Source organism: Haliotis cracherodii, unplaced genomic scaffold, assembly GCF_022045235.1.
Source record: "Haliotis cracherodii isolate W230 unplaced genomic scaffold, xgHalCrac1.p SCAF_6, whole genome shotgun sequence".
NCBI classification, from domain to species: Eukaryota; Metazoa; Mollusca; class Gastropoda; order Lepetellida; family Haliotidae; genus Haliotis; species Haliotis cracherodii.
In genome coordinates, this window is record NW_027266319.1 from 20,500,312 (window position 1) to 20,526,915 (window position 26,604).

General features: G+C 40.8%; 1 protein-coding gene across 1 annotated transcript; it reads right to left on the reverse strand.

Annotated features, from left to right (window-relative positions):
* Window positions 1-5,648: 5,648 nt before the first annotated feature.
* On the reverse strand, window positions 5,649-11,995 carry LOC139444972 (cytochrome P450 7A1-like). Its single transcript, XM_071226009.1, has 5 exons — window positions 11,922-11,995; window positions 9,946-10,176; window positions 8,188-9,122; window positions 7,853-8,031; window positions 5,649-7,075 (listed from the first exon to the last, which is right to left on the reverse strand). Exons 2-5 carry the CDS (start codon window positions 10,023-10,025, stop codon window positions 6,773-6,775), a joined length of 1,497 nt encoding a protein of 498 aa, XP_071082110.1. The 5' UTR covers window positions 10,026-10,176; window positions 11,922-11,995; the 3' UTR covers window positions 5,649-6,772.
* Window positions 11,996-26,604: the final 14,609 nt, after the last annotated feature.

Here is a 26,604-nt window from a genome sequence, read left to right on the forward strand (position 1 = left end):
TCAGTCATGTGATACATTCTAGCTGAGGTACGTCAGTCACGTGATATCTTCTAGCTGAGGTACGTCAGTAATGTCATACATTCTAGCTGAGGTACGTCAGTCATGTGATACCTTCTAGCTGAGGTACGTCAGTCATGTGATACATTCTAGCTGAGGTACGTCAGTCACGTGATATCTTCTAGCTGAGGTACGTCAGTAATGTCATACATTCTAGCTATGTACGTCAGTCATGTGATACCTTCTAGCTGAGGTACGTCAGTCATGTGATACCTTTTATCTGAGGTACGTCAGTCATGTGATACCTTCTAGCTGAGGTACGTCAGTAATGTCATACATTCTAGCTGAGGTACGTCAGTCATGTGATACCTTCTAGCTGAGGTACGTCAGTCATGTGATACCTTCTAGCTGAGGTACGTCAGTAATGTGATACCTCTAGCTGATGTACGTTGGTCATGTGATACCTTCTAGCTGAGGTACGTCAGTCATGTGATACCTTCTAGCTGAGGTACGTCGGTAATGTGATACCTTCTAGCTGATGTACGTTGGTCATGTGATACCTTCTAGCTGAGGTACGTCAGTCATGTGATACCTTCTAGCTGAGGTACGTCAGTCATGTGATACATTCTAGCTGAGGTACGTCATTCACGTGATACCTTCTAGCTGAGGTACGTCAGTAATGTGATACCTTCTAGCTGAGGTACGTCAGTCATGTGATACCTTCTAGCTGAGGTACGTCAGTCATGTGATACCTTCTAGCTGAGGTACGTCAGTCATGTGATACCTTCTAGCTGAGGTACGTCAGTCATGTGATACCTTCTAGCTGAGGTACGTCGGTAATGTGATACCTCTAGCTGATGTACGTTGGTCATGTGATACCTTCTAGCTGAGGTACGTCAGTCATGTGATACCTTCTAGCTGAGGTGAGTGAGTTTGGTTTAACGCCGCTTTTAACAGTATTCCAGTTATATCGCGGCGTGTCAGCTTAATGTGGGAGGAAAGCCCGAAGTGATGCAGGTCTCAGACGTTTACCACTTCGGTGAAACCCACGAGCACGGGTATGGTGCTGACAAACCTAGAAACATAATCGGGGCGAACCGGGATTCGAACCCACAATCATAGGTTTCTGGCGTGCCTAAGGGACGCAACTCTGCACAGCGAATCGCGGCGCCTTAGACGACTGGGCCACCCGTGCCCCCTTCTAGCTGAGGTACGTCGGTAATGTGATACCTCTAGCTGATGTACGTTGGTCATGTGATACCTTCTAGCTGAGGTACGTCAGTAATGTGATACATTCTAGCTGAGGTACGTCAGTAATGTGATACCTTCTAGCTGAGGTACGTCAATAATGTCATACCTTCTAGCTGAGGTACGTCAGTAATGTGATACCTTCTAGCTGATGTACTTTGGTCATGTGATACCTTCTAGCTGATGTACGTTGGTCATGTGATACCTTCTAGCTGATGTACTTTGGTCATGTGATACCCTCTAGCTGATGTACTTTGGTCATGTGATACCTTCTAGCTGATGTACTTTGGTCATGTGATACCTTCTAGCTGATGTACGTTTGTCATGTGATACCTTCTAGCTGATGTAATTTGGTCATGTGATACCTTCTAGTTGATGTACGTCATTCATGTGACATCTCCTAGCTGGTCAACGTCAGTAATGTGATACCTTCTAGCTGAGTTACGTCAGTAATGTCATACATTCTAGCTGAGGTACGTCAGTAATGTCATACCTTCTAGCTGGTCAACGTCAGTCATATGATACAATCTGATGTACGCCAGTGATGGGATACCTGCTACGTAATGTACGTCAGTCATATGATACCATCTGAGGTACGTCAGTCATGTGATACCTTCTAGCAGATGTACGTCAGTCATATGATACCATCTGAGGTACGTCAGTCAAGTGATACCTTCTAGCTTAGGTACGTTAGTCATGTGATACCTTCTAGCTGATGTACATCATTCGTGTGATATCTTCTAGCTTAGGTACGTCAGTCATGTGATACCTTCTAGCTGATGTACGTCATTCATGTGATATCTTCTAGCCTAGGTACGTCAGTCATGTGATACCTTCTAGCTGATGTACATCATTCGTGTGATATCTTCTAGCTGAGGTACGTCAGTCATGTGATATCTTCGTAGCATGTAAATTTGAAGGTTTAAATAGATGATACAACAATGAATACGTTACAATATTATGTCACTGTTTCATACTCATATACAATACTCCTGATCCCGTGCATGGTAGAATATATCATATTGCTGACACAATTCACATTCAGCCCTCCAAAAAGTCGAAATACAAAATTTCGAATAAACATTATGTTAACTCTTAGTTTAGCAGACTATGTGGAATAATGGAAAGGCTCTCCAAGTGTATAATTTCACAGCAGCGAAAAGCAATCTGTTCTCACGTTATCTTCAACTAGGGAATATTTAAACATTTAGCATAATGGGCTTTAGAACGTTTTAAGACCTGTGATCAATTAAACTGTTTCAAAACCAAATCAGTTTCCAAATGTTGCATAAAATCGAGAAATAAACTTTCTCCCTTTTGTCCCAACAATGCAGGGGGTCGCGTCACGTGACCACACAAACCTTAATCGCATCAATTCCTGTGAGACCGTTCCTCGTTATAGAAAAGAACATTGTGTTAGGTACACAGACAGCGACCGTTAATCTTAACTCGTATAGGGAAGCAGTAAGCGACACAACTACAAATTTAAGCCAATACAGGAGTCCTTCTCTCGCCGCGCACAATGGAAGCCAATAGAATCCCGCGCTGTTCGGGCGTTCTTTATTCGCGTTAAGTGGGAATTAGTGTACGGACCGCTCTTGAAATGAACAGCCCGTTTGTTTCACCAGTATATCAATCTTACCATGTACATTTCAGGAAATTAATATTTTTCAATATCGTCCAGTTAGACATTTCCTGGGCATTATCAGGACCGGCTTTGTAGTCCAATCTTTATTTTAATCAATCCTGTCCTCAGCATGCGTTGCCTGTTCTGTGAAGGAGAGAGAGGCGGGCACTAGCTGCCATTCACATAAAAAAACATCTTTCTTTTCTTCTGCTACTTGCAGGATTACAACTCTCGGAATCCTCAGCTTCCCAATTTTGATATTAAATCGGAATCCGATCTCATCTGACCCATTTCTAAGCCTATTACTTCATTCAAAAGAATTACGAAGCGTATTTCTATCTCCTTTCTTTGTTGGCGTTGCATTAGTTGGAAAATGCAGTTTGTGTGGTATTTATTTTGAACCACGCCCTCAAGCGTGTGGAAATGTAGTCATCGTTTCAGGGTCTCAACATTGTGTTTTTGCGCCACAGATTTGTTGATGCTGATACAGAGAGAAAATAGAAGTTGTACGAATTGCACATAAAATAGGTTCAATATCCTGGATCTCATCATCTCTTTGACCGTACATTTCATTATGTATCGCGCTAACAAACTTCAAAAACTGTGGTCTGTAGTTTTCTAAACAGTTTTGGCTTACCGTATGTTTTCTTTGCTGTTATTCCTACTATGAGGGACAAAGCTAACTGGAAATGCCCAATTTTAATTATTAAAAAAATATTTCACATTCAAATGGTTGACAGCAAACACTTTTTTTTCTTACACATGTAAGGTTTTGACTTCTGGCCCCTCATAGCACTTAAGAATGTTTAATAAGATCCCAAAAGCCGATTTTACCAACTTGAAGAGAAAGCACGTGACCTGCCATGCATGTTTGTTACGCGTTTGTACTGTCTTCATCTGCGTTTTCTAAAGAAATCATCTTGGTCCAATACTTGCTCAAACGCCTACCCTAAAAACTCTAAAATCTGCCTTTTGACATATTCTAACCTAATCTCATGTATGTGTTGAAATGAAAAAGTTTGGTTCTCAATCATATGAACATATATTTCAAAACAATTTCTAATTGTTTGGCTGATCTTGTAAATTATGCGGATCACGTAGATCAAACAGCGCCCTCGTCCAACCTCGTCCGTTGTCATGTGGTTTTCTAAATCCATTGCAATCAGATGTTCTACATTTGCCCTCGTTATCCGAGATTGATATTTAGTACTGAACTTCATACAATTTACGTGACTACAAATGTGAAGTAAATCAAACATACATACGTTCAGCGAGAGGTGTAGTGCAAAGTATTAAGGATTGTAGGTGTGATCAATTTGTGAGAATTCTCCCCGAAACGTCACACTTACAAAGAAGGGTAACTGTCATCGTACAATGTTGCCTTTACAATTTGCGCATTATTGAATTGTCAAAAAATAATTTTGAAATGGAGATACACGAGCATAAGCACGAATTTCCAAAATTTTAGAAAACTCCATTTCGGTGCAGGGTGGTAAAGGTGTTTTTTTGAAACAAGGAATAGGCAGCTTTCCACCGATTCCTCACAAAAAGACGGCTACTGTAAATTTCTGAAATAATCTTCTGCCCTTAACTCTGAATAATTTAAAAACATTTCACGCGTAATCGTTTGTGGCGATTCAGACCTTTCGAAAACATACTTTCCTACGACAAACGGACCTTCAGCTGCCGAGAAACGTCCACAATGTCGAAACGGAAATATTGGGGATTTGACACCACTTTCTGGATTTTTTTGGGTACGTATATAATACCAATTTGTATTGCCTGAACGTAATTATCAAGATACATCCAAGCCTAACTACTGAACCATTCCCCGACACCACAAACGAGCAGCCATTAGACCATAACTGAAGTTTTCATTCAAATGTTCTGATGAACTGAACTGAAGACCAGGATCTACTTGATGCTGTTCTCAAAGATTAAAGAGAAAGCAGTAAATATAAGACTATGTGATTACTCCACTGTCAGTGGAATGTTGGACGATTATTAGTATTAATGAAGGAATAACAGCAGTAATATATTTTAAGTGTCCGGAGAAGTGTATACTACGCTAGTGTATCGTCTCGTTGATAGGTCTTGTTATAAGGTTAATATAGCAGTTTATACCCTAGTTGATCTGCCGTAATTGTTAACGTTAACCATATAATCCTAAACAGTGACTAAACATAAGCAGGTATATGCGGACTATATATGGTATTGTTATCAGCTGATCACGGACAGGTAGATATGTTTCTGGCATATATAAGCAGGTGTAATTACAGGCAGTTAGCGGAGCAGTAGACACATGACGAATACCTATAACAAGAAGTCATGACGGCGATGCTGTTAGGCGTCAGTCCAGTTTCATATGAATAATCACAAATGTTATGGTCGCTAAAAACCGTTAGCCTGAGCCAGGCGTTGCGAACGAAATTATACCAGTGTAAAATGCACTCAATATTGTTCCAATATTTTCAGTAGATATTAGCGTTTTCTATTATAATTATGAACTAAATATAAATGGTATAGGAATATTCCTAAAGGTTTCGTTACGTACAGTATATCTACAAGCAATTAAATCTTGAAGACGTTTACATGTCAGACATAGCAGGCTGCAGTGATGAAATATGGACGTATTAAACGGCCGTGATTGTGCACCGCTCCAACTGACTGTCATTCGTCATAACCTCCTTTCGTATAAAACACACGCTGTGACACTCAAATTGAAAACATTAGCACGGACTTCTCAATAAATTATTTATTATTGTTCAGCACCAGATGAAGAAGTAGTGAGACGAAAGATAAATAAATTTATATATATACAAAATAAATTACATGTTACATTATACATATGGTATTATGACAGAGGATGTTCAACGTTCATGAAAATCGATAGAAAAACATTTTCAAAAATGCACATTATTGTTGACACGGGTAATATCTGTTCTAGCATCTCTTTGTCACTTGTAAACATTTCCACAACGACTGTGATCACAAAATCAGTATAACATTTTGAATGTTTTGATATAAGGTAAACATAATCAATTTCAATAAATAAAAATATGTTAATGAATGTTTTGCGGATTATGTAAAAATGAAATAAACAAGTGATAATTAAAGATATGGTAATGAAACTATCTGGACGCAAGAAAGGGACGAGTTTAGATCGTCGTTTCAGGAATCGGCAGTCGCGCATTGCATCAACATTACAAGAAACATCATAACAAATTGGAAAATTAATAAACAAACTTGACACAATGCCAAGATTCCTAGCAATGCATTCCATTTCGTATTTTATACATTAACTATTCAATATTTTACGTGACAAATTCATATTTTGGTATTTATAGTTTGTCAAACTCAATGAAACAAGCTTTCATCCCGATTCCTGGTGAAATAATTAGTCTGTACAGTCATAGGAGGTGGGGGACTTGAGTCTTTACATCGTTTTAACATAGCCGTGGTTATCACTGCGTCTGACTGCAGACTAGATTGGCTATAGTATACCACTTTGGTCCTCCGGTCGCAACCAGCACATTCATCACGTGTCCGTTATCGAAATACGAGGCATCTCCAGGCGATGCTGTCTCTTTGGTCAACCACAGCCATGTCCATTTTCACTTTTGCACTTTTACCCGTAAGATACTGTACAATAAATGCAACTCGAGCAACACCGTCTGTCTGTTACAGTCTTTTGTTCATGCAGACAGAAGGGTAGAAAAAGTCAAAAAATCTCCGCGAGATTTTTTCCGCGTTGACTGCCTGCACTATGACGCTCTTCATACTGAGATTCATGCAGTACATTCAACCAATTCATTCACAAAAATACTTTTGACTCACAAGTGTTCAATAAATTAGGAATATAATACAGGTGTCTTTGTATAACGCATTGCTTTGTGGGTATTAGCACGTTCTCTTGGACACCAAGTCGAGTTCATGGGAGTTTTCCAGAAGCCTGTAGCGAACTTGAACGTCGTGCACTGGGGGCAATATTTCATGTCCATAGAAATTCACATCGGGGAGAGTGCTTTCACCGTCTAACAGTTCCATCTCAAAGCTGTTGATAAGGTTCAGCATAAACCACTTGGTTTGTAGAAGGGAATACTTTTTTCCTGGACATAGGGATCCGAAGGCGATGATCGGGTGCTTCAACTCTTTGCCGTTCTTGTAGAATTTGGCATCGACAAAACGGTCGTATTTGAACTCCTGTGGACAAAGAAATACAGAGTTGTTAGAAGAGCCTTGCATGACACGGGATTTGTACACATGGCGCGTTCCTTGCCCCCCTTCGCCTTTCCCCCCGCTAGCGTTCATGTTTATCAAGCTCGTGCCCCGACCCAACAAGCCCCTAGGATATGTTGCAGTGCGGACCCCTAAACAAAACATTGGTTAAGGTGAAAGTTCGTCGGGAGCTGCGCAACTATAATTACACTGTGTATCAACATCGCGCTGCAAATATTGAGTTTTCCGTGACTTTCCCCCAGAATTTAAACACTTCCCCTCCTCCGAAACTCGCTGGACCAAAACAATATCACGTGCAATAATACAATATAACGTTTTTCCTGCATGGCACTTCCGGTAAGTTAGAAATTTCGTTTCATTTTTTTATCATTTCTGCCTATGCCCGAAACCCGTGTTGGTTCAGCAAGCAAACGCTTTTTAATAACAACCTTACGGAAGTATAACTGAGGCTATTTTTAACAAGAGTTTCTTTCTAAATAGTTCGTCGCCACTTTATTTACCTTTAAAATCAATTTCCAAGAGGCAAAAAGTTTAACTACACAGACCCAAATACTTTTCAAATTATTCGAAAACAAGCTAAACATGTAATTCCATTTCCGTATAGGCGTGTTATACGAATTTGAAACTCGAGAATGCAGCTATTGACAAGCATTTCCCCTGGTGAATATTTATATGTTTGAAACACCACGCTACAAATGTAAAGTATTAATCTGTAATTACAGAAGACAATGTGATACATACCTCAGGCTCTTCGTAAATTTCAGGGTCCATGTGGATGGCGGGCGGGTAGATGGCGACACGGTCACCCTGTCGGCAGGTGTAAGTTCCACCAGACTCCAACGTAAAGTCCGTATCTTCAGATATGTATCTCACCATGAAGACTCCACTTGTGATGCGGAGGGTTTCCTTAATAAAACTGTCTGTAATGACAATAAAAGTTCATCATTAAATGGCTACCTTGATTCAAAACATTGCATCAAAGAAATGCGTTTTACATTCAATAAATGAATTTTATATCACTCATCATTACTTATTCGTTTATGAATTTAATCATTTTATAAATAAATATAATTTACCTAGAAGGGGCAGCTTGTCGAATTCCTCCATGAGAATCTCCACTTTTCTCCCCGTAGTGAGAGCCCGTTTTTCTTCCACGAACTCTCTGATTTCTTCGGCAAGAGCAGTGTGGGCTTTCTTGTTCTCAAGGAGTTTGTAGATGCACCAGAAGGCGAGGCGGAAGGTGTTGTAGTTGACGTGAAGGAAGACGAGGTTGTGGCCGATGATGTCCTGTTCACTCTGAGCGTTATCCTTCATGAAGCCCGTGGCGAATTTGATGTACTCCGAGACTCCCTCCCTCATCAACATATCATCGGAGTTGGGTTGCTGGCACAGAACCTGTAGGGCTTTGGTTGCCTTGGGGAACATTTTAGCGGGTAGGCCTAGCCACATATAGTTGAAGTATTTGTGGAAAACGTCAAAACTTTTGTGAAACATTTGGGGCTCAAATTCCGCCTGTGATTCCCCGTGTCCAAATATGGTATAGAAGAGGGCTGCGAAGATCGTTTTCGAAGTGAGGCTTCTAAGGCCATCGTGTCCCCACTGTTCGCCCACCGTCTTCATAACGTTACCATTGACATCCAAGTTGGTGACTTTGTCGAAGGCATTCTGTAAATTGTCCGAGAAATTTTTCATCCCGCAATGGAGGTGGCGCCCATTGACTTTTTTACCAGCCTCGCTCAACATTTTGCGAGCATCAACAAGTTCGAAACTAAATACATTATGGTTCACCTGCCTCTGAATAGGGTCGAAGTCAAATCGGCGCTCTTTGGACAAGCTTTCGTATGAATGGGGGTCCATCACAATGGTAACGTGTTGGTTTAGCAGCCGGATAGTGAAAATATCTCCATAAGTTTTCTTGCATTTGTGGAGAAAATTGACGGCGTGCTGTGCAAATTCAGCGCCTGACCCGAATAGAAAATTACCGGGAACCAAGGGCGGTTCTCCCTCTCGTCTGCAACGAAGAAAAAGCATAAAATCAATCGTTTTAAACAACCGGGGAAAAGTTAGTAGGACGTAAACCTGAGGGTCTACAGGTAAACATCTACGATACAGAATTGTATCTGTCGAACGTACAATAAAATTAAAATATTATGGATCTTAGCAATAAAGGTTTACAAATCCATTTGTGACGAGCTTGAGACAATGGTGGGAACGGGTTGGCTATTGTTACAAAGCTCTGAGCACGGCCGCGGTGTCGTAACGGGAGTGAAGCGACAGTATATGACCTGCATCCCCCGCCTAGCAGCGCTCGAGGCATCGGGGGGAATTGCGGGGAGGAGCGGGGGTACCTAAATTTAACCTAATGTCCTAGAAATGGTTCGCATTATATATTCATTAACACAATCGGAAAAATATATTCAAATTCTACAGAAATGCCCTTTCTTATCGAATTAACCGCAGTTACAGACAAATATTTTGGCGATCGTTAACTTAATAGCAGTAATATAGCCGTGGTTTCCCCTGATATTGCAGCCTGATAACCCTAGTTAAATAAAGTATTTCCTCCTAAAATAAACACTTCCAAATCCACGTGACTTTGGTCTAAAGGCGGAATACGCGTGGGAAGCTAATGAACCTTATACAACGGCCTTTGTCACAAATACAGTCAAATAAAGGTGAGGTTGAAATCATGTTCGCCAATTAAAGATTTATCACAACATATGTATTCAAGCTAGTCAGTTAATTTGTAAAAGGTCTTAAACAGGTTATATAAAACCAAAATCCGTTATTCAACAGCTGTCATATATTTCAAGTTGTAAAATATTTCAACATACCTTCTCCTGTAGAGAAATTTGAAGTATGCGGCCGTGAGTCCCACGGCTAATGCGGCCAGGTACACAGATAATGCAGCCATTGCCTATATCACTTTTATACAGAGATGTGGTGGGAAAACTCAATGTTATCAGTCACAAGTTGTCGCAGAAGTAAATGTCGTAGGACGATCCGTGAATGTCTGGCTGAGCGTTCAGTGGTAGGTAGGTATACTCCAGATAGGTATATTCACGCTGAAATAAACAAAACGGGGTGAGTATGTTTTGATAATAGATATCAGAGAAGCGATGACACTGCAAAATTAACCTCCCAACGTGCTTGTCATGTGACTGTTGAGAAGATCATCAGACTCCGTCCCATATTAAACAGTTCACGTAAAGGAAATCTATTTTAAAATTTGTGTGCTTGGAATAGTTATTTGAGACAGCACCTGTGAGTATACTGACATACACACTGTCATCCGATACTTCACAATGCGTCACATTGGCCGAGAGTTTGGCCGGCTTCCTACTAATATCTTAAACTTGTTAGATCATAATACAAGCGTAATGATGTGTTTACGACAGGGTAGCGATAGACAAACGACGGCTTAATCATTAATTTCCGTATGTCCATATGAATACGATCGTGCTGTCTGGCAGGTGCTGAACAGGTGCTACAGCGAGTACATGGGAACTTCGTACCACCTGTTGAAAGGGCCGTCAATGCGGCAACATTGACTACAGCGCGAGGAAACAGTTTCCCATCGGGTACGAGGATCACGCCAGATACTGCTTATCGGGACGTGTGTTGACGTCGAGAGCCGATATCTACTGGAGCAGTGGAATACTGTATGTAGGTGGAGAGCCTATGTGATCACTCCTAGTATATATCGATCTGGCACTACATGCACACATTTCATAAATAGTGCCTCACCGGCGAGTTACTCGTCCACGTGCGCGCTGACATCAACGGCCGAAATAGGAATCCACTCATTGGTAAACCCGTGATTTATTTAGGGTCCCCAAGAAAACCTAGGCCAAAGTTGACACAAGGAACGGAACACACTATGTTAGCCGTATGGGATTCAACGTCCGTTACAGACACAGCGACATATGTCGGGCCCCCTGTTTGTAACGGTAGAAACTGGCCTCTTACAAATCACGCTAACATGGTACAACAGGAAAGGGAATGACATTTATGATATAAACTTTCTTTTTTTCATCAAATGACAGGACCTAGAAAGCAAGCGCCTCGTCCCGTCAACGTAGACGGAAGTATACCTGATATAGGTGACAGTGTCTACGAGCCATGACTCACAGAAAACTGACAACCTTATTGAGCTGACAACGATGTAGCAGACGACATGTAGCACGTGGAGCAGACGACATCTGCAGTAACAGACGATAAAATTGTACAGTTTCAAAATATCCCGCGAAAATGACCACCCTGGTAATATCAGATCCTTCAGCTGGTCGGGCGGTATTACTCGCCTTCATTGTGTGTACACAATTACAAGAAATACCGTTACACCTTTACATCATGGTATAAACATAGCTCTAGCGTGTATCCGAGCCGGAAAGCCCGTTGTGAATACGCAACCGCATGAAATACTCTGTATGAGAACGCGGCGCCTGTCAACAGATATATGAATGAAAGAACTTCGATCGGGCCGTCCGACTGACTGTCACTGAGTCAGGAAAGATGACAATAACTAGCAGCCACATCCAGTGATCTAAATTGATTAAAGTACCACACACATGTTACAAGCTAGGATAACAGTTTTAAATGCTAACATTCCCACCGTAGCACAACTGTCAAAGCGAAACCAGACCCCACGTGTGTATAGTGAACAGGCTACGTACGGCCCGTCATGTTTCGCAGTGGAGAAAAACAAGTAAATTATGTCCATATCGCCAAGAGATAGTCCATGGTAGACAAATGTATGAAGTAATAACGTTGTCAAAGCCCAACTATACAGATCAAGTAAGATACTTACTTTTTACAGCTGGGTAGAAGCTAGAAAGTCGCAGTGGATGTGAAGCGGCTTTCCGTGTCAACTCCATATTTATACGTATGGGGGGCGGAGCCAAGTGTCAATCAGACTTGAGGGGTTTGCCAATCAGCTCGCTCCGTTTTTCTCAGAGCATCATTTCACCGATGCGAAGGCTCTCGCTAAACCATATATCCGAATTATACTATTTATTAGGTAGTTTTGGACTTAAAATCGCATATATTTTTTAATGCAGCAGACAGGGTTGAGTTGGGCGGCGCTTCATTGCGGGATGGAGCCCTTGCATACTCTATAACAATCGGAAGTAATTAATGGATTCCGGCGATTTTCATGATTCGTCACAAACTATTAAAACAAAGGTAAACCAAATTACGTTTTATTTTTAGATAGACATAACATGGAAGCCTACGATGAATGTCATTGTCTATATTAGTATGGGAGTAGCGATGGCACGAGTATGGTAGTATTAATTTCCAAACTGTAGCCAATTAGTTAATCAAATATCTAAATATACCAAAATGGCGAACATTTCAAGTACTCAACCGGAAAAAGGGGGGGGGGGGGGGTTACATCGTGAGGCTTCTTAGGAAGGGAGGGACGCTCTGTGTTAAACATACCTGGAACCTTTTCCAGAAATCTAGTAGCTGTCAAAATATTGATAATCACAATAAAAGTAGTTTCGTTCGAGTATTAAACACATTCAAATGTTGAGATCGCGCCCCGGGCGTCAGTCTGTTAGCTCTTACTGGTGATCATGGGGCTCTTTAACTGGTGTTTACCTATCTGTCGCAAAGCCTGTACATATATACACATATATAAAGACTAAATCTTACTGCAATAAAGTCACAAATACGATCCCCTATATACATATATAGTTAAGAATTCGCAATTCACTGGAATAATCTGAATATTCAACATTTAAGACACTTTTAGCATAAATTGTGATCATTAAAATTTACTTTTATTCTTGAAATACATTTTTGTGAACTTTGGAAGAGGTAAATACAGATTAATCATTTGATTGAAATATTCAACTCCGGTGTATATCTAGATGTGAAATAAGGCAATTAAGTGATTAAGTTCTATAGTTTGTCTTTATATGGAAACATTGAACTCTGGCGGAAAGACAGACCAATTTAGAGTATTTAAGAGTCCAGAGTCCACTCCGCGTCGATGATCATGAGTCCCATCTTCCCTCATAATCTGTCACACTAATTCAACACAACCTTTTATTGAACTTGCTCAATGTACGACTTTATGGGTCTCAGTACTTCAAATTACACTTCAACATTTATTAGAGATGTTAAATATGAGGGTAAAAATATTTAAGTTTACCAAACATTCATCTGAGAGACATTAGTTTCAACTTTTTTTTAAAAATAACGAAGAAATAACGAGGTCTGGTGTAAACGAACGCCTACAGCATGGGTATGTTAAAGTCCACCAAGCACGTGAGGCATATCAGAAACCGGATCTCAAGGGTTTAATCCCACTTGTGTTTTCCGGAAACTGTGGTTAAGCTTATCATCGACATACAGCGCATCTGTAGGCGAACACATTAATCAAACACCAATGTACACACTTTTATAACAGAAAAAGCACATAACATTTTACTCTTAAAGTTACTTTGTGTCAATTTAATTATTTATAAAAAATAAATGTCGAAGCAATAGGAAAGGCATCTGAGCCATAAAGTTCCTTTTAACACAACAACATTTGTTCCCTGATAAGTGAGGATCAACTATATTTGTTTAAAGTTGCTTTTTTCTACTTCCGGTGACGTTTAGCAGATTTTATGACATGGAAGTAAAGATGGTTTTGTAGGAATTAATATCACAGGTGCCGAGGGACTGCGCCTCTTTCCGCCGTTTGTTGAGCAAGTGCTCAGATTACGCTAATATGATAGGCATAGTCACAATAATTAACTATGGTAATCTAGTTCAAACAGTGGATCGGAAGTAAAGTCTGTTCTTGCTCATCCTCATTTAATGTAGCAAGTCGGAGACGATAACGAAACACGTCTACAACGATATATCTGATAAAAAGAAACTACAGATGTTGGGTAACAAATAAGTTCTGCAGGCTCCCTATCAACACGTGTCGTTGCTCGGGTCAGAGCAAAGTGAAATCCTTAACACGCCATAGATTTCCCCAGAAATATGTATTCTTTATACTTATCAAATTATTTAACAAAATAAAATCATGGGTAATCTGATTGAAAACATTATATAAATAATTAATTTATACAAGAAACATGTGTAATATTGGGAAATTAACCTGTTTCGTTTTATGGATTTAGTCGTACTTTGATTGTTTCTAGAAGTATAGAGTGTCAATATTCCAATATAAGATATAAATATTATGTATCATAACACAAATCTGTATTTCGGCGTTCAGATGTGAAAACACGAGAGCCAGAAACAATTCCATTTACAGTTTCGCCGAGCGACGTCCGGACTAAACCAATTCTATCAATAACTATGTCGTTCCTTTGAGGAATATTAAAATGTCAAATATTAAATGATTGCCATTTCTCGCCGATCATGTCCCCCGATCATGTCCCCCGCAAGCTACCACTCTCACGTTCGCGTGATGGGTAAGTGACAGCTTCCTTTTATGGAGTTATAGTACTATATTTCGGATGTTGATCATTATCTACAAACAGTTGTATGAATGAAACGAGACATTGTATCTATATATGGTTATTGAGAGTCAGGAAATGACACTGTTGCCCACTGTCAAACCCGCAGCATTTGCCGGCACCAGCTGGTGTAATTTGACTGTAATGAACACGAACCGTAAGGCTCACTGTCATCTGACGGGGGCAAGCAAGTTTGAAAAGTGGCTTCAAAGTCGTTTTATGATTTGAAATTATATCCATTCTCACGTTGTGTTATATAGATATAATTTGTTCATTGTTTGGGTAGATTGGATTCGGCTGTGAACAGATGCATTCCCAGTAGCGAGGTTGTCTGATGCATTTCCTATGCGTCTGTGTCTATGTCATGGGCAGTCTCACTACTAGACATGGAGCGTTTCACTACTAGACATGGAGCGTTTCACTACTAGACATGGAGAGTCTCACTACTAGACATGGGCAGTCTCACTACTAGACACGGAGAGTTTCACTATTAGACATGGATAGATTCACTTTTAGACATGGGGAGTTTCACTGCTAGACATGGATAGATTCACTTTTAGACATGGATAGATTCACTTTTAGACATGGGGAGTTTAACTACTAGACATGGATAGATTCACTTTCAGACATGGGCAGTCTCACTACTAGACATGGAGATTTTCACTACCAGACATGGATAGATTCACTTTCAGACATGGATAGATTCACTTTTAGACATGGATAGATTCACTTTCAGACATGGACAGTCTCACTACTAGACATAGGGAGTTTCACTACTAGACATGGATAGATTCACTTTCAGACATGGGCAATCTCACTACTAGACATGGAGAGTTTCACAACTAGACATGGGGAGTTTCACTACTAGACATGGATAGATTCACTTTCAGACATGGGCAGTCTCACAACTAGACATGGAGAGTTTCACAACTAGACATGGCGATTTGCACTACCAGACATGGATAGATTCACTTTCAGACATGGATAGATTCACTTTTAGACATGGATAGATTCGCTTTTAGACATGGGCAGTCTCACAAGTAGATAGTCACAGCATCAGAGGGTACAACTTCCCATTTGAATGCAATCAAATCAAATTTAAAGTTGTGTTGGCTACACAAGTATATTGACTAAAAGGCTTAGATTTTACTACTGCCAGAGAACAGAGGAACTATTGCCTTGTATTGATGGAAATCAGCACAGTTCCGTTTCTAATCGTGCAATCACACACCCAAGAGAAATCAAATAAATTATGTTTACATTAGATTATATCAGAAAACAAAGTTCCACCACTTGTCGGGAAAAGTAAATTCACACAAACGCCCAAGACCCGCTAGCTATACAACAACGACAGATTAGGAGGCAAACGGTGTTTAGTTGTCAGTCAGGGTACAGTATCGTACTGTTGGGGACTTAGCGCATCCACCCTCTTCACAGGCCACCCGGGAGCAAAAACACTCCGTCTTTTTTGTAATAAAATGAATATTACAGCCAACGAGGAGCTCTTTATGTGTGAGTTTAGACCTAATTGTCAAAGTAGAAATGGGACGTACTTGAGAAGTTCGAGTATGAAGCTGTATAGTTCTAGAAACGTATGGCGCGCAAGCCAAGCACATGGCTCTTCAGTGAATGTGTGTCTTCTCGCAGCAACTAGGGGGCAGAGTTTCGGGGAAATAATGATTATTTAGTCAAGTCCCCAAAGCCTCAAACACAGAAACGTCCAAACAGTTTATATTTATATTACAGAACATGACTACCTACATTTCTTTGAATATAAAGAGGTTTTTTTCGGAATGAGCAATATTTTAACGCTTGTTTTGGTGCGTATTTTAAGTCCATGACCAGGTCATTGTTGGTAGTATTGATAAGATTATATGATAACAATACAAAAATAATCACGTAATTATTATTGCCTAATATTTCCGCTTTAAAACAGTCCTATAACGTCCAGTCATTGTTAGTAGGCCGGTCATAAACTTCAAAAGTATTTCTTAAGAAAATACAAAGCAAAAAGTCCGTTTAAGAAACTTTAGAGGTTATCTGATAGTATCGGCTTCCGAAACAAAATACCAACAGGAAACGGAATAACAACCCAAGCATTGACGATTTTATATAATTGATTAAGTGAAAGTTGATCTTAACAAATGAGTTCCCAAAACAAATAAACCGGGACCAGAGAAGTGTTTGCAAACTTTTCATTATGACTTGTTTGGAGTTGATGCCGTATATTTCGAAGTTTGAAAAACCTCACCCACACGAAAACATACAATACTACCATCCATCAGGTAACGTTACAACACACGTTACCACAAATACATTACATGTCTTGCGTAGGCCGTATGGGTTGGGGTGGTACATTAACAAATGTAGTATATAGCTACAAAGGCAGCACACCTAACTATACCCCTGGCTGTAGTTTCAATGCGCTATCCCCTCGGAGTATGAGGAAAACGAAAGACCAATGGCATTTCATCAATAGCTTAATGTGATTAATGAAGGTGTTTCTGTGGCAGATTGGCCTGCCCTAAGGCTTGCTATGTGTTGGCGAGCCGCGCTACGTTGGGAGAAGCCGTAATCGAGTGAAAGGCTCTCCTGCTCGCGTCACTGAGTCGTATTGTGTTGTATTGTAGCCAACTCAAAAAATTTATAGTTATGGAAATAAAAGTAGAGTTGATAGTACATTAAACCATGCGGCTGAGAAGGAGTCATCGCTCCTCGGCAAGGATGAGTCAATGAAGCTGGGGGTGAATACAGAGCCGGTGGGAGAGGGAGAGGGAGGGGGCGAGAGAGAGAGAGAGAGGGGGCGTGCGTCAGATCAATAGTTCCTTATCGGATATGATTTGACCAGTTCCCAATGATTCACAGACTGACCTGCAAGGGGCGCCTACCCCCTCAGTAGCAGGTGAGGCAGGGGATGTAGGAGTACCCTGTTAGTAACAGTTTGGGGGAGGTAATTGGTATATCCTTCCCTCACGAATTGTCTGGTGCCCCTCCTCAAAGACAGAGACTGACAGACAGACATATTATTTAATGAAGTCTCACATAATTATAAAATATAGGTACGGAGGCCAAGGAAGATTAACCAAAACAATAATTACAAAAAAATAGATACGGGGCCTGGAGAGGTAAAACGTGCGAGTGAGTGAGTGAGTGAGTTTGGTTTTTCGAACTCTTTTAACACTGTTGTAGTTTTATCATGGCGTTATAGAGGATTGGTTTATTCGCATGCAGGTGTGAGTGTTTGTGCGTCCAGGTAGGGGGTGGGGGGTTGAATCTACACCCCCTCTCGTGGACAGGTAGATATATTGGTTGACGTCAGGTGACTACAGCGCTGTGGGAGAAGAGGGGACTCCCCAACACATTCAGACTCATTATCTTTGGTATTTATTGTTCGCTATCAAACAAAGACTTGTTTCATACTTATCAAAGTGTACACCACAACAACACCCTCGTCCCCTTCTAATTCACGTTAATAACGTCAGCGTCTAAGGATTCGAGGTGAGTGCATGTTCTAAGTTAAAGCTATATGTTTCCTGGTTTCGTATTTAGATACTGATCGAAATAAATCTCAAGCATTTCCAAGTTTTGATCCTTGTTATCACATGTTTGAAATATACAACAACAATTAACTTGAAGACTTTTTTGAAAGTTCTTGAAGTAGTTTTTTATAACTTAAATTTAGTGACGTGCACGTTCAAAACACGGAAGAACACACTCGAGCTGTCTGTAGGTAGAAGAGGTGTCAGGTGAAACACACTGGTCGCTACAAATAGCAGAGCCCAGTCAATATCCATTTTGAAAGTTAGACAATCTGAGGTATTTGGCGAGGATAAGGAGTTAATCCATGTAATGTTGGGGCTTGGGAATCCCTGCTACTGTGGTATTTTAGATAAGGGTTCAGACACTAAGACGTTCAGATAATAAGTAACTTTGTGCCATGTTTAACATGTGACATTTATCTGTTCTTGGGGGTTGCTAAGATGAATGGAGTAATTTAATACTTAATGGAATATTTATCCAATAGTATTACTGTCGTATACAATATTTGTTTGTATGTCCCAGTACGGACATTCTCCAGAAGTGGACATTCTCGAGTGGCTATTCCCCAGTGGGGGACATGAGGATGCTCGTCGGGTATTAAGACTGTGATAAAATTAATAGCTACTTCATTAATTAGAGTCCTATTTCGGAATATATTTATAAAGATAGCATTCGCGTTTAATATCAAACACGGTGCCGATAACTGTGTCTGAATATACGTTGAAGCATTGCTTCAATTATATAAAATATACTTCATTCACACGATGTTGCCATACAGTATATGTCCAAGAATAATGCCGTATCACCATATCACTTTAGCAATCCAACCAATCACACATTCAATAAATATCTCGTTTCGTCGTTTTCTTCGTGAACGCGTTATTTTAAAAAACACCCCCTTCTTCAAATAGTACAAAGTCACTGTTTAGCTATAATCGTCTAACGCACACTCCCGACAATCTTAAGGACAACGGCTGGACACTTGTTCTTCACAGCGTTCCCGGGGAGTCTAAATCCTCGGAATCCCCCCACCTCTCATGAAGAGCCGCGGAACTCCGGCCGTTAATACCTCTAACGCTGTCAGATTCCATAACAAACAATATGGGCTTTTCACTGTTGTTTTATGGTATTGACGAAGACTAGCCGTCAGGCCCCTTCTTAGTTCGTGGCAACGCATTGTGGGTAAGGCATGAAGAGCGACACCTTGTGGCAAGACTTGGCAAAGTACATAAGATACGTCTATTAACCCCTATAACTTATGTTTTTTATTCTACTTCCAACATTAATTCCACCATTTTTGTATGAACATATATAACAATCTGTACAACGTTGTGATAAAACTGAATAAAAAATTGAATTTCAAACAAAAAAATCATATTGTTTGAAATATTCCCGAAACGCATTTAATATTGTCTGACGGAATTTTGGTTGACAGACATTGGTAAGCGTAAGGTGGAATTCTTCCTCAAAACGGACAACCATCTAAAGCATATGATGAAACTAGTTTCCAAGTGACAAACTTTTTTTAAATAAATACGACAATTTCAAATGACAGCCGGTTTCATTTCCCAAAACAAGAGCCAAAACAAGCATCGATGGCATGGGGACACTGGCACAATAACAGCACGTAACTCTGCTGAACGCAAATCTCTGTAGTCATGCCTTATGTGTCATAATTCGATTTGTTTTGATATACCGTGCCTGTATGCGCATGTCGCCGGCTGACGTAGCGCCGCAGCCCGAATGTAACACGCCCGGAGTCTCCCGATCCAAGGGCTCATTCATATCAATCTGCTGGATGTAGTCGATTCTGAGCGAACTATTAACCATGACGCGATGGCAGCGACGGACTGGGACCCTTCAACGTTTGTCTGGAACCTCCTCTCCGAAGCTTGAACGGAGTTGGACTGGAAGCAGGATAAATACTTTTCTTGTATATCCGATACTCCATCGCTTGATTGTCAACGCATTCAAATTAATACAAACAGCTCATTGTCCGCTGAAAGCAGGACGCATACGGAAATGAGATCTTTCCAAAGAATATTATATATGTAGAAGCGTGTTATGTATATCATTAGAAAGGAAAGAAAACTTCATCTTTCGAAAATGATTGGTTTCAGTTGAGTAGGAATGTATAGTTAAACCTCTCTAGTACGGACCCCGTTAATTTGGAACCCCCACCTACCGATCAATTACTAGACAAAGGACATTATAATGTACCCGGGTCCGTGAAGATCCGGGGTAGATCCGGGGTCTTCAGCAACCTGTGTTTGTCGTAAAAGGCGACTATGCTTGTCGTAAGAGGCGACTAACGGGATCGGGTGGTCAGGCTCGCTGACTTGGTTGATGCTTGTCATCGTATCCCATTTGCGTGGATTGATGCTTATAATGTCAATCACTGGAATGTCTTGTCCAGGCTCGGTTATTTACAGAATAACTGAATATGGAATATTGCTGAATGCAACAATAAGCAACAAACAAACAAAAATCAAGTCTTGTTGGCAGGTTGTAAAGGAACGTTTATACAGTGATTTGACATTCGTCACCACTCGCTTCTTTCCGTAACCTGCAAAAAGACTCTGTCACCCTATCGATGAATGTTATGTGCGAAAATACGACAAACCAATCAAAATGCGCGTATGATTTCAAGTTCTTCGTCAAAGAATCCCTCAGAAATAATTTTTGATTTTACATGTCTTGCATCTAAAAAAGCACCCAAGACACAGTTAAATGTGTTCATTCAATACTGTATAATTCCGCATGTCCCGATGTGCTTTAAATTGCATCTGAAATACATATAATGTATGGGGAAATATTTGTTAACCATAAGGCAACGAGTTGACAATTGTTTTAGGTATGCCGGTTTGCGCTAAGACGGAACCCGGTCGCAAAAATGGTCATGATATGGGCACGAGTCGCTATTCGGCTTGTCCTGGGTTGGTCACGAACGAGTGATTGAGTGAGGGAGGGAAAGAGGTGGGAATGAATGAGTAAACCTGGCTCTACGAGCATATGACCTGCATGGCTTTACGGGGATGGGACCCTTATAGCTCTACGGGAACAGAACAGTATGGCTGTACTGGAACAGAGCCTGACGGCTCCACGGAGAAACACGGGATAAGAAACACATACAAAAATAGTAGAACCAGTTACATATATACCTCAGAGATTCTGAAACGAGTACGGCCCATCGTGTTAGCCTCGAAGCAAGGTTCTATTTTGGTTCTCCAGCCTTCCGAACAGGTTGAATTATACGCGCGAAAGTATGACGTCACAGTGCTAGTAAACGAACGCGGTGTGTTTCAACATTTGGTAACATCTTCATCACAGGCTGTGGAGTACATTTTTTGAAAATAAATCTTAATTGACGGACTAATTTATCTCGTGCATCAATGAATTGGGCTCAAAGCGGAATGGATGAACGATCATTACGCATTGATAGCCAACGTTGACGTAATAACATCGACTGATTGTTCTTTTGTATCAATATTAGTTCATAATTCATTTAGTAGCTAACTGAACCTTGCACTGTAAATCATCAAGCCAATGGACGAACCGCGGTGGGTAAATCCACTGACGCCATAGGCCATAGCGCATCAATTTATGGATACCATGTCATCTCCCATAGTTAACTAGCGTGTGTATTGGTGCCAACAAATATATAGAAATGTGCGATTATCACCTTTATTACATCCGCTTTTTTAAACAAAATATATTATTTAAAAAACCACACAATTTCGAATGGGAAATTAATGTTAACATCTTACTGAGTAAGTTTTGAACAGTTTTCCAGTCATATCACGGCGTGTCAGCTTCATGTCGGAGGAAAGTCCGATGTGATGCAGGTCTCGGACGTTTAGAACTTTGGTGTAACCCACGAGCACGGGTATGGTGCTGACCAACCTGGAAACAATCGGGGCGAATCGGGATTCGAACCCACGGCGCCTCAGACGACTGGGCCACCCGTGCTCTCTGTTAATATATTAAACAGGTAAAGATAACATATGGGTACAATGTGTGAAGACATTTTTGGTGCCCCCTTGCTGGGATATTGCTGGAATATTGCTAAAGCGGTGTAAAACAATACTCACTCACTCACTTTTAATTATCCCGCACCGATACACAATTCCCTTCCAAGAGAAAAAAAGCGTTTTCAGCCCTGTAATAGAAATTTGTATTAGTGAGGAAGGTTCGTGGCTGTCTTTGCGCAGCTGCACGTATAAAAACAAAGATGTTTTATTTTCAGAGTAACCCAAAAGAATCTATTTTGTTCAATACCCGGGCAAGGAGTGCCTTTTTTTCTTTTCCCCGCACTCAAGGATGGACAGTGCGAGGTAATAAATGTCATATTTGAGCTAATGTAATCCCACATCAAACACGTCTGATGGAAACAAGTGTGACAAACTCAGATCTGGCAACTATCACAGCCAGCATAACACGACCGAGAAGTCAATGGCACTGATGAAGGTATTGCGTATTTAGAAGATTGGAGAATGTTCCATATATTAAGGTACGTTTTCCTAAAACAAACGGAAATATGAATCGCACACCCACGCGCTCGTTGTCGAGCCCTCCACATCACACAGGTGAATGGCCGCTAAATGCTACCATACAAGAACCATAAGCTATTGGACACCGCGTGCAGGGAGCATGTGACACACGTGAGGTAAAACATTCGCACACATCAGCACATATATTGTAAGAAATGTGAACCATTTTAATCAAGCAAAGAGCGTTTCTCTAACTTCTTTCCATCCTTTACAGCTCTGAAGTACCTTGGCTCTATTTGTTGGCCAAACTGTTCTAGAGCGTGTTGTACTGTTCTCGTTGTTTGTTGTACTACCCAAGGATTGGTTGTACTGTCCCCAAAACTAACTGTACTGCAAGTTTGTTTGTTGTTTAACGCTGTACTCAGCAATATGCCAGCTATGACGGCGGGTCTGTAAATAATCGAGTCTGTACCAAACAATCCAGTGATTGACATCATGAGCAGCGATCCACGCAATTGGGATACGATGACATGCATCAACCAAGTCAGCGAGTCTGACCACCCTATCCCGTTAGTCCCTCTTACGACAAGCATAGTCACCTCTTACGGTAAGTATGAGACCTATTCTACCCCGGATCTGTGACTGCAAGTGTGTGCTATAGATAGCCTTTACCATCATTCGCAACGACCGAATGTGATTTAAAAAGTTTCCAAATACATATTTCAATCATATATCGATCTTCGTTGTGTCTTTATTGCCTCGAGTGGGGTGAATCTGTGACACAAGAAACATTCTTTTCTTTTTTTTACATGATTTAGTTTAACTTTATGATATTCACAAATACTTCTGAAACTGAATACCCCAATTCCCGCTCTGTTGGGGACATTACTGATATATTGCACGCCTATCAGTCGTGAATCACATGGAAGTTGCCTCAATAACAATTGCCTCTCAGCGGAGTAATCTGTCTGTAGCCTTGCCAAAAACGGCGTAGCTTGGCAGTTAAGTAACACAGGCGAACATTCCTAATATTTGTAAACATCAATGGAGGGGCAATCTATTGGCAAAACCTCTGTAAAAGTTCTCTACGATCTTTTCAGCGTTTAATTCGACGACTGAAATTAATCTAGTTCCCTACAATGGTCCACTGGCGGTGTTATTGTACAAATATACTCTCCATGATAGATCATAAGAGAAATTAATGTGTAAATGCTTTTGAAGTTATTTTTTCTTCAACAGCCTGACGTATTTTGGGCGGAGAGGAACGCCAGCGTGAGCGTTGAAGCAATGTTTGAAGGGGGCTGTATAACTCATGCGGCCACACACAAGCTCCAAGTCACAATATGACGGCGTAATATTCAGAAGAAGCCATATTGTACGGCATCTGGTAGTAGTAGTTAAGACCCGCGCTCGATCAACTTAAATCCGATTATGAAGACCGAGAGAGAGCGAAAAGGCAACAAAGAGGCGAAACAGGCGAGACGCGAGATGTGTTCGATGGGGGACCTAACACAAGGGACGACACGGGCTAGACTCGTATTGGGACATGATTCTAATCTCTCTGCTCAAAAGGGGGGATATCGGTCATTATTTCCGACTTACGGGCAGGTATTAATTCGCCAATTCGTTCTGGCGTTTGATCTCCTTGTTACGCGAGTGGGAACAGGAATTTTAGCGCTCTTTGAGAAAATATTTGAAACGGATATTGCTTGGTATTGTATGGGAAGTTAACAGACATTGGTTATGTCGCAAAGGGCTTGTCGAAGATATGTATATTTAATGAGATCTCGTTCTGTTCTCGCGGAATCTCGTGGAACGTTGGAGATTCGTTCTTCTTAATTATGATGTGTAGACACGTGGAGGTGCACGCGCCCCAGCGTGTGTGAGAGTGAGCGAATGGTGTGTGTGTGAGATTGTGTTTGTACCAGAGTGTGAGGGATATGTAGTAGAGCGAAATTGGTAACGTTTTCGAGAAAGTGATATATCATAAAAGAACTACGATCGCTTCTTTCAAGGTACTATCCCGCTTCACTATTAAGTGCGGAGTGGGATGACCTTAGTGGTTGTGGTTCAAGGGCAAATTTATGGTGTTTTTAATTTGAGAGGTACTTGCAACCGTTCTTATCTCATTCAATAGATATTCATTTTTCTCAAATAGAAGTTCCTGATAATCGATGACATACTTCACCGTGACATAAAGCACGAATCACTGTCATTAATTTCAAACGAGTGAGTCCAGACGGCGGTCTGCATATGATCGAGTCTGGGCCAGACAATCCAGTGATTGACATCAAGAGCAACCGTGATACGATATCGACTTTTAAGACAAGCATGGGTTGTGGAAAATTCTAACCCGGATCATTAGCGGGCGTATTGTGGCTTTAAGGGACACATAACTCTATACAGTAAACTACGGTTATAACGAACACGCTTATAACGAACTGACGGATATAACAAACTTACTTTTTGGTCCCGACTACTTGCTGTAGTCATGCTATATATGTACTTATAACGAACTACGGTTATAACGAACTAAAATTAGTAGTCCCTTTGAGTTCGTTATAACCGTAGTTTACTGTATCTCTATAACTCTGAAAACAACCAGGTACACTTCTGTTTAACTGAACTGAAGAAAGGCTCTCACCTAATTTTTATTTTTCTAAAATAAAAGATTTAAACAAATTTATATTTTGCCTGGCATTGTTTGTGATCTGTGTACAAGTTATTGTGAATCGGCTCGTTATTTCATTATCCGTTTGTTTGTGTGTTGTTTAACGCCGCTCTCAGTCTGTAAATAATGCAGTCTGTAAATAATGGAGTCTGGACCAGTCTTTTCAGTGATTGGTATCATGAGCATCGATTCACGCAATTGGGATACAATGACATGCATCAACCAAGTCAGCAAGCCTGACCACCCGATCCCGTTAGTCGCCTCTTACGACAAGCATAGTCGCCTGTTACGGCAAGCATGGGTTGCTGAAGACCTGATCTAACCCCTATCTTCAAGGGTCTCATTATCCGAAAGAGATTTATGTTCGTTACGTTATGACATTCTTTTGCCCCAAATATGCATTAAGACACATTGTTTGTTATGTACACAGATGATTGATCAAATCTGAAAATGCAAATAGCTTTTATCATTAAAAATATCATTAATTTCCAGTTATCTCTAAATTCTGATCTCACCACAGTTACTTTTGAGAAAATAAAAATGCTGACGTCAATTAAACCAGACCAATGTCTTCTTAAACACTGAACAATTAATATAAACGCAATTGCTATAAAAGCACACAGCTTGAATTACAACCCTTTCCTGTTAAACCTTTTCACCCGAAGGTGTCGTTCCCAGCGACATATTTCGTATTTCCGGACGTCACTCTTACTTAGAAACATGCCCCTATCAGTAATGGTTCGGATTAAGGGGGGCCGTATTAACGAGGTTTCTTTAAAACTGTTTGCCTAAGCGTTGCTGCTTCAGCGACAATGAGACGGAACGCCGATGGTGTAACATTCACCAAACGAGGTCTGCCGCAGCAAGACTTATGACTGCCTGTGTGTGTCTGTCTTGCAAACCCACACCCCTTTCGCGGAAATCACAGGTTGCGCTATTTTGTAGGTAATCTGAGCGGTATTAGAGGGGATAGAACTGACAGGTTAGAGCCAAATTCTCAGGTGACAATGTTCCCCTACCTAACAACCCTAACGACCCAAGCGCAAAAATGCTTGACGATCTGGTAGAGAGGGCACAGGGGAGTCCGAGAACACGAGTGTCGTTTACAAATTAATGACTCCGGGTATTCAAGCTAACAAAAACTCTCTTCACGATCAGGGCTGAAAATTACAGTTGCTGCTTGAAGAGGGTGATCTCGGGAAGACATTTCTGCTCGGGCCGCTCGTCAAAAGTAACTGCTTTTTATGTCATACTTATTGTCGTCACCCGGGGGATTGTTTACGGGAGCTAATTAGAGGGAGAAACTAAAGAGATGCCGGATCGTTT